Genomic DNA, 8,864 nt, shown 5'->3' with positions numbered 1-8,864 from the left:
CTAGTGGTAGTAGAGGGAACTGACGAAGGACCCAGTAACACCATGACCAACAAAAGGTCCATCATGTCCATAAACACCGTGTCCAGAATCTCCGTGTCCAACGAAAGGGCCATGTCCAACAACTCCATTTCCTACAAGGCCAGCTCCATGTCCGACGTTCTTACCGTAGCCGTAGTTGTTGTGAGGGTTGTAACCGTAGCCATACCCATGACCAGCAACACCGTGTCCAACCGCTAGGGGTCCAGCAAGGCCATGTCCGGCGTGTCCATGGACTCCATTTCCAACAAGACCAGCTCCATGTCCGACGTTCTTACCGTAGCCGTAGTTGTTGTTGTAAGGGTTGTAGCCGTAACCATGCCCGCGACCAGCAACAGCGTGTCCAACTGCAACGGGTCCAACGAGACCGTGTCCGTTGTGTCCAAGAAGTCCATTTCTTACAAGACCAACACCATTGCCGAGACCGTTGTAGGAATTGTAACCGTAGCCGTGTCCCTTGTCACCAACGAAAGATCCAAGTCCAGCATCTTTCCCAACGCGTTTATTGTAGCCGTAGTTGTTGTAGGGGTTGTAGTCGTTGTAAGGATGGTTCTTGATGTAAGGGTTGTAGCCGTAGCCTGAACCAGCAACGCCAACAGTGGCAACACCGAAGGATCCCTTTCCGAAAGGCACCTGGGCCACGGCAGAGGCGACAAGCACGGACAATGCAGTGATGATGGTCTGAAAATAACAGAAACATTAGGTTTGACAGCATCAACTTTAGTGGATTATAATAACATCGTTGTTAATTGTCACATTATGGATGAATTTACAACTATGTTAGTGATAATTATAACACGATCACACACCACTCTGATACGGAAATCATCAATGATTTCCGTGATGCATTGTGATTTGCTTATCTGTCTCTCTTCTCCAAAGACAAAATACGTGTTTTTAGATAATGATATATACCCTGTGTCTAACGAAAATGCAGGCCGACCCTTCAGGATAAAATGGCTGTTCTCCCAAATGTATCCAGTATTATTCCCTTGATCCTAAATGTATCCAGTAATATTCCGTTGATCAGGAAGCGTGTACAGATTACTGGGAATTAACTGTACATGTGAGTGTTGGTACAACTGTATCTTATCTTCATGATTGTGGCGTATTCTAATTTTGATTTTAACCGTTATGCTTTCGAAAATGCCCATTTCTGAATGGAATAAATACAATTGTAATTGTAGTGGTACTCCCAAGACGTCGAGGGTATAATGTTAATATGTATTTGAAGATATATAATGCTTCTTATGTAATAGACAAAAACTTGGAAAAGTTATGCTCACCAATCAGTATGCGTGTATATACATCGGTTTACAATAGGTTTTTGTCATCAATTTTGTAGTAACCAGAGCGAGACAAGATTACTTTCTTTATTAGACTTAAAAATCATGCAGAAAAACATACACACATATAAACTTAAATTCAAACATTTTTGAAACACAAATCTATGTATGTATTACAAATAGTAATTACATAATCTTTATACAAGCTTGGGACGTAATGTTTCAATGGTTTAATGAACTGTCTTTAAAAAGTGTGGAGAGTGAACGTTTAATGACTTGGGATTAATACCTCGTCCGGGGCAATACATTCGATGTAATTTTCACCGCAAGAGATTATAGTCTCAAGCATTTATAATAAGTGCGATTCGGTATACGTAGAGGTCTGGAAATTCACACCTTCATTCTGGAGAATAATATCGTTGGGACAAGATTTTTGGAAAAGAATGATATTTTACATAACCTTTTCATACCTGTACCATTATTCGTCAATGCGTTTCAGCTAAAAAGATACTACAATGATGTACTTTCTTTAATATTGTTTTCAGTTTGGGGTAAACCTTTAATGACTTGGGATTAATTCGTCGCCCGGGGCAGTACATTCGATGTCATTCTGACCGCACACGGTGTCGGGATCATAGCCTCAGGCTTAAATCTTAAATGAGATTCGGACACAAATAGGTACTATGCAAATTCACAGCTTTTAATTGCTTTCATGAAATATCCCACCAAAGTTGTCGTGGACACATTAGTTTTGCATCATAAACCATCTGAGAATGAATGACTGAATTGTATAACCCATGACGTTGATGTAAAGAATTGATGACTGAATTGAGTAATCATTTAAATGTGAATGCAACCATAGAAAAAACCCCAATCAAATAGTTTATAACAGTTATCAAACTTGCAAATAACGTATACAGTCGTGTTGTGTTATGAAGGTGTGAAACAGCAGTTCCAGTTTAATCAGTTGATCTGTCTCTTCGCAGATCTTTAACACCATTCAAGTGAAAGTAACAACTACATTAACAAAATGTTGAAGTAAAATTGTGTTTGCAAGTTGAATCGGGCATACGAACATGTACTATGTGCTAGTTTGTTCGGTTTCTAATGAAATTTTGTGAGGTTAAATCTTCTTGTTATATGAAGGAATGCTACATATAAGACACAGTACAAGTTGCACGGTACGTAAGTCCCAACACATTTAGAGTAAATTTAGGCTTGCCACGTTTTTAATCGTAGAATATGTGTGCTTTTAATTTATAGCTAGATTTCTCTTCTGTCGCCAATGGCTGAAGGGATGGTGTAAATCCAACTAGGGTCCATGCAGGTAGCAAAAGTAATGTAAGTCCCCATGGTCCCTGGTATGGTGATTTACCTTCAGTTATTGGCGATTTATAGCTCATTTTTATACTGTATTGTTTTCCCCCTATAGTTAAAACGTTTTAGATTTAATTACTAGTTTTACATACAAATCTGTGATATTCTAGTTGTTTTACTGTCCTTCGTCGGCAGGTATTTTTAATATACATATGTTTCATTTCAATGTCAAATGTTCTCGTCACGATATGGCTGAAATATTGCCGATGTGACGTTAAATATTGACTCACTCACTCACTCACTCACTCACTCACTCACAAGTTGTACATTTAGGCAAATCACTCTTCAGAAGAGAATATACATCGTATGAAAAGGGCATTTGTCTTTATTCAATGTCAGTGTAATTTTTTTCCTTGGCTGCATAAAAGACACAACAGAGAAGGTGACAATAGGTACTCATCGCGTTTATCAAAGGCTAAACAGGTAACAGAGGGTGATAAAACCTACAGACTGAAACCTACAGTATATACACCATATCACCACCAATGGGCAGAGAAGGACAAGATAAGAGAAAAGAAGAAATAAAGATTACATATATTACATGCAATATCAGTTCATTACATGTTTTCGAAAATCTTATAAAAACGGAAAGGCTCACAACACTCGGTCAAATGGGAAAGGATAGAAAAGCAAGATTAGTGCAAAATGCGTCACTGTACCCAACAACATACATACGAAATTATCTGGTATACATAATGTTTACGTCGGCAAATGATATTAAACAAAAGTGTACATTTTCGTGGACTAAAAATTTAAATCATTATTTTACTCGTTTGTTTAACATACAAGTCTCTGTTCAAGGCGTTATTTTCAACAACCATCTGTTGGCAAGTGTTAACTGAATGAAAATTGGAAAGTTAAAACAAAATGGCAATTAACGATATTTTTATCAATAGAGACAGGTACTGTGTGGGTCAGGGTTATAAACAGTTTACAGAAAAAAACAGAAATATTTAATGACAGTTAGAAATCATCGATGAATATCCTTGTGCATTTTACTTGCAATATTTTCGTGATTAATACTGATCGATCAGCAGGATGTGGACGTTGTACAAATTCGATAATGGAGGTTACCTGATGTTCGTTTAGCGGTGGAACTCATAGGGTGGCCGTCACGTGACCCTGTGACGGTTTTAAGGAAAACCAAGGTTGTGGCATCAGTCTTCTCAACACTGGTGCATCTTCAAGTCAAGTCTGTTCATCATGAAGGGACCGCCTCCTTGGTGTAGTGGTTAGAGTGTCCGCCCGGAGAGCGGAAGGTCGCGGGTTCGATCCCCGACCGCGTCATACCAAAAGACCTTAAAATATGGTACTTGTTGGTCCCTGCCTGGCGCTCGGCATTAATGGGTACAACAAGGACTGGTCGGCTCGGAGTCAGTATAATGTGTCTGAGTGGGGTATTCATGCTTCACTGCGGCATGGTATCTCAGTGGGCTAGCACTATAAAACCAGCTTCAGTCTGGGCTAGTACAAGCAGCCGCACATACACATATTCTCAAGCACGACGTAAAACCCAATTTCACCTCACCTCACCTCATCATGAAGGTGAGATATGTGCACATCTCTTCAAACTTTATATCTGGTATCTCAGTGATTTCTCAAGCTTATGTTGATCCAGCTAATCCATTCAGTTACGACTCTAATAAAGTTATTTTGTTTTATGTATTCAGGCTGTCGTTGCTGTGTTGTCCGTGCTAGTCGCCTCTACCCTGGCGCAACTTCCCCGTCGATCCGGATCTTTCGGTATTGCTGGAAACGGCTATGGCTACAATCCATACAACAGCTATAACGAATATGGCTATCATAAAGGCGTTGGCAACGTTGGTGTTGATGTTAAAGGTTATGGTTACAACTACAGTCCCTACAACTACAACAGCTATGGCTACGGTAAAGGTGTTGGGAACGTTGCTGGACATGGAGCTGGTCTTGTAGGACACGGACCTTTCGTCGGACACGATCGCTTCGTTGCTGGACACGGCCTTTAGTGACATGATGGCAGTTTCGCTGGTCATGGTCCATTTGGTGGCCAAGGTGTCTACGGGCATGAGGGTTTCGTTGCTGGACATGAACCTTTCGTCGGACGAGGAGCTGCTGGTCGCGGTGTTTATGGACATGGAGAACCGTTTGTGGGACAAGGATTTTCTGTTTCTTTTGTCGGCAAAGCCAGTCCCTACAATCACCATTAGATGCTGTGCTAGAGATGCATGATGTATGACTGTGTTTTATAGGGGATTTCCTCACCCTTTTATCGTTAAATTATCTCAAAGAATAAACACACATGTACCTGACAATATATATTGTTGTATTTACTTACGAATCTTTGAGTGAAATGGATTTAACTAAGCGTTGAACAGTGATATCACTGTTGGTCAACTTTTGATTGGAAAGAAAATCGGAATTGATGCTGACTTTGTTTAAACGTTTAACTTCGAGTAACACGGTTTCGATAAAACAAGAACGCCTAACATACGCACTTGCAAACCCCCTAACACGAACTCAACATAGAACATAACACATAACACGTAACAAAGAAACGAACAGAGGGGAAATCTGTCTCTGTCGTCTCTCAGAGTTGCGTCCACGTGGTGTGGACTGAAGACTGAAGACAGCGTTTGTACATACTGATCTAGCGGTTTATCCCGGCTGTTCCGACAATTGCATTTGTATATGAAGAAACGTTGTAACCAGATCCCCTTCTAATACGGTTCCGTTTACGCCAATATTTAAAGGGAACCTGCATGATAGGTTTTCAATTGGAGCTGAAGAAGTGAATGGCGTATGCTAACTAATGGCAAATGTAGCTTTACTGAGCGGTTTGTATATCAGCTTATGAAGCAGATGTTGAATCCACATAATTAAAAACTTAGGATATAGTATCGGGTGCTTGCAACTGAGCCACCAATATGAATGTAATCAAGCTAGGAAATGTCAGAAATTATGCAAAACCGTTCATAGATTGCTCCTCAATAAAAGCATTCAATAGAACATTTACATGTATCTGTGTCGATATTACACCTGCGTCTCTTTCAGGTAGTTTTGCCTTTGCGCTTGAAACTAAATATTTGAACTTACTACCCTACCGTAAAATCAGTATAGATATTTACAGTCTTTAACTTTCTCCTGTTTAGTTCATTGAATTATTGAAAGAAATAATTATTGAATACAATTGATGTGGAATCATGCAGGGTTTATTGCATTGCTAATGGGGTGTTTGTGAGGACATTCAACACTTCTTCATTATTCCTTGGATAACGGAAAGTACATGTAGACGAAAATTTAAAATTCGTCTTAATGGCGATCATGTTAAAGGAAATCGTGATAAAATCGTCAAAGTTTGCTCGTAGATTATTTATGTTCCTGAATTATTACATTTTTTTAAAACTAGTGGTTATTTATAAATATTGATCACTTAATTGTTGTGAGACTCGCGTTGCTCCAGTGATCATAGCAGTGTCATTGTCTTTGTGTGACAACAACGCTTCTCCATGCCTGTGGCAGTGTAATTCAAATAGTGGCAGTATAAAATATCTTTGCAGTGGTAACAGCAATATAGTCAATGGTAATAATACTCACCTTCAAGTGACTGTGGTCAAGCTTTAGAAACATTTTCATTAATGTTATACTTTCATTTTTAAGACTGGGTATCAAATTTTCTGAAACCTGGCATTGAATGCAGACACTGATGTACATGAATGACACTGTGATAGGTGTCTTTAATATACAAGTTAAATATATTTGGCTTTAATAGTATTCCTGACACAGAGAACACAGATATATAAGTGCGTCTACGCGCCGGCATGTGAGTGTGTGCGCGCGCGTGTATGTGCAAAATTTATGCCTTCTCCAAATTAAAATATAAACAGGAACAGGAACCATTGTTATATGCCAAAAGTGTATTACTGCAGTGGTGATAGGGCACACTTTCGTACCATGTAACGGTCTGTGTAATAGCACATTAGGGAAACTTAAATGAACAGTCAGCTGATTGATACTCTTTTCTATCATATTCAACCATGGTTTCTCACACGTTTCTCAAACCATTCATAGATTACCCCTGATTATTGCATTAATATATTATGTTGTCGAAACTTTGAACTTACCAGCTAGTTTAAATGTTTCAATCCAACAGTAAATCAGTATAGTTAATACAACCGTTAACTTTCTCCTGTCAGGCTCGCTGACTTGGTTGAGACATCTTCTCGTATCCCAGTTGCGTAGATCGACACTCATGCTGTTGATCACTGGATTGTCTAGTCCAGACTCGATTATCTACGGACCACCGCTATGTAGCTGACATTTCCGATAATGACATTATTTCGCATTTGTAGAAAAAGAAAGGTCATAACATATCTGTGATCGTATGACAGGATTTAGTTTGTGTGATTGCTTGCTGTTTAACGCCGCACTTCGACATCGATCTACGCATTTAAGACACGATGACATGTGTCAACCGGGTCAGCCAGCCTGTCCACCAGATCCCGTCATTCGAATTGGTTCTAACCCGGATCTGCACGGTTATCTCTTATGACAAGATCTCACCATATGTACATATGATATCTGAATGTAATGCAATTTACTGTAGATCCATAAAACCGTTTTATTTCGGTTCTGTTGATACATACATACATGCATGCATGCATACATACATACATACATACATACATACATACATACATACATACATACATACATACATACATACATACATACATACATACATACATACATACATACATACATACATACATACATACATACATACATACATACATACATACATACATACATACATACATACATACATACATACATACATACATACATACATACATACATACATACATACATACATACATACATACATACATACTAACACTTGTATAGCGCCGATATCCAGCTCAGCTCAGCTGCTCAAAGGCGCTTTGTTTTTCCCTCGTTCACTGGATGTCAATCTTAACGGCACATCGTATTATCAATCTCAACTCCCTGGGGATCATACAACTCTTGCAGCCACTAGGCGCACTGAGTTATTGTGGCATTCCCATCCTTACGAGGTACCCATTCACAGCTGGGTGGACTGGGACACATAGTCACAGTACTTTGTCCAAGTCTACTGCACGTTGCTGTACCCGCAACTGGGCGTTTGCGCGTATTCATGTGGCACCATCTGGTTGATCCAAGTATATGAAGGTTAAGGGGTAAGCATGTCCTGCGATTAATGAAATCTATTGAAATTATCGTCAGAATAAACCATGACATGATAACCATATACGGTAATTTAAGAAAGTCGTTAATCAAACAGTATAAATCCGGCTCTTTGAATGAAAACAATACATGTTGTCTACATTTTATCTATTTATTGACAATAAATCATTACAGTATAAAAACATTCACACTTAAAGTATTTTAGCGCATATATCTAATGGTAGTAAGAGGGACTAGCTTTGCTAACAACCCTATGACCAACGAAGGGTCAACCATGTCCATAAACACCGTTTCCGACGAAAGATCATGTCCAGCAAAGCTGCCATCATGTCCTTAAAGGCCGTGTCCAGCAATGTAGGGACCGTGTCCAACGAAAGGTCCGTGTCCTACAAGACCAGCACCGTGACCAGCAACACCTTTACCGTAGCCATTGTTGTTGTAGTTGTAGGGGTTGTAGTCGTTACCGTAAGCTTTTCCAGCACCAACGTTACCAACGCCTTTACCGTAGCCATAGCCGTTGTACCCATAGTTGTTGTTGTAGGGGTTGTAGCCATAGCCTGTACCAACAACACCAGCGTTGCCAACACCTATACCGTTACCGTATCCATTGTAGCCATAGTTATTGTATGGATTGTAACCATAGCCTTTACCAGCAATACGTCCATTGTTGAAGCCAACGCCGAAAGTTCCAGCTCCTTTACCAAGGAGAGGTAACTGTGCCATGGCAGAGCAGACCATGGCGGACAACACAGCGACGGTGAACTGACAACAAAGATAAGTCGAAAATACGATCACTCTGTTATGAAAATAGGAAAAATATTTTAAAATCATGTTCATGTTCCCAATAAAAGTATACATGTAAATGTGTCAGAATAAAACTATGATGAATGGATAATGTAAACAATGAAATCCTTAACCAGATTATAACACAGAACTAAAAGTTGGTGCAGGTATGATCGT

At 39.5% G+C, this 8,864-nt stretch overlaps 1 protein-coding gene across 1 annotated transcript; it reads right to left on the bottom strand.

Moving 5' to 3' along the window:
- LOC124270802 lies at positions 1-8,642 on the bottom strand. Its single transcript, XM_046705844.1, has 3 exons — positions 8,327-8,642; positions 4,565-4,869; positions 1-717 (listed from the first exon to the last, which is right to left on the bottom strand). The coding sequence occupies exons 1-3, from the start codon at positions 8,640-8,642 to the stop codon at positions 1-3; spliced, it is 1,338 nt and encodes a 445-aa protein (XP_046561800.1).
- Positions 8,643-8,864: the final 222 nt, after the last annotated feature.

Source organism: Haliotis rubra, unplaced genomic scaffold (genome assembly GCF_003918875.1).
Source record: "Haliotis rubra isolate DU_JTF1 unplaced genomic scaffold, ASM391887v1 Scf155, whole genome shotgun sequence".
NCBI lineage: Eukaryota > Metazoa > Mollusca > Gastropoda > Lepetellida > Haliotidae > Haliotis > Haliotis rubra.
Note: the sequence above shows the minus strand (reverse complement) of the source record. Positions and strands in the feature narration are given on the sequence as shown.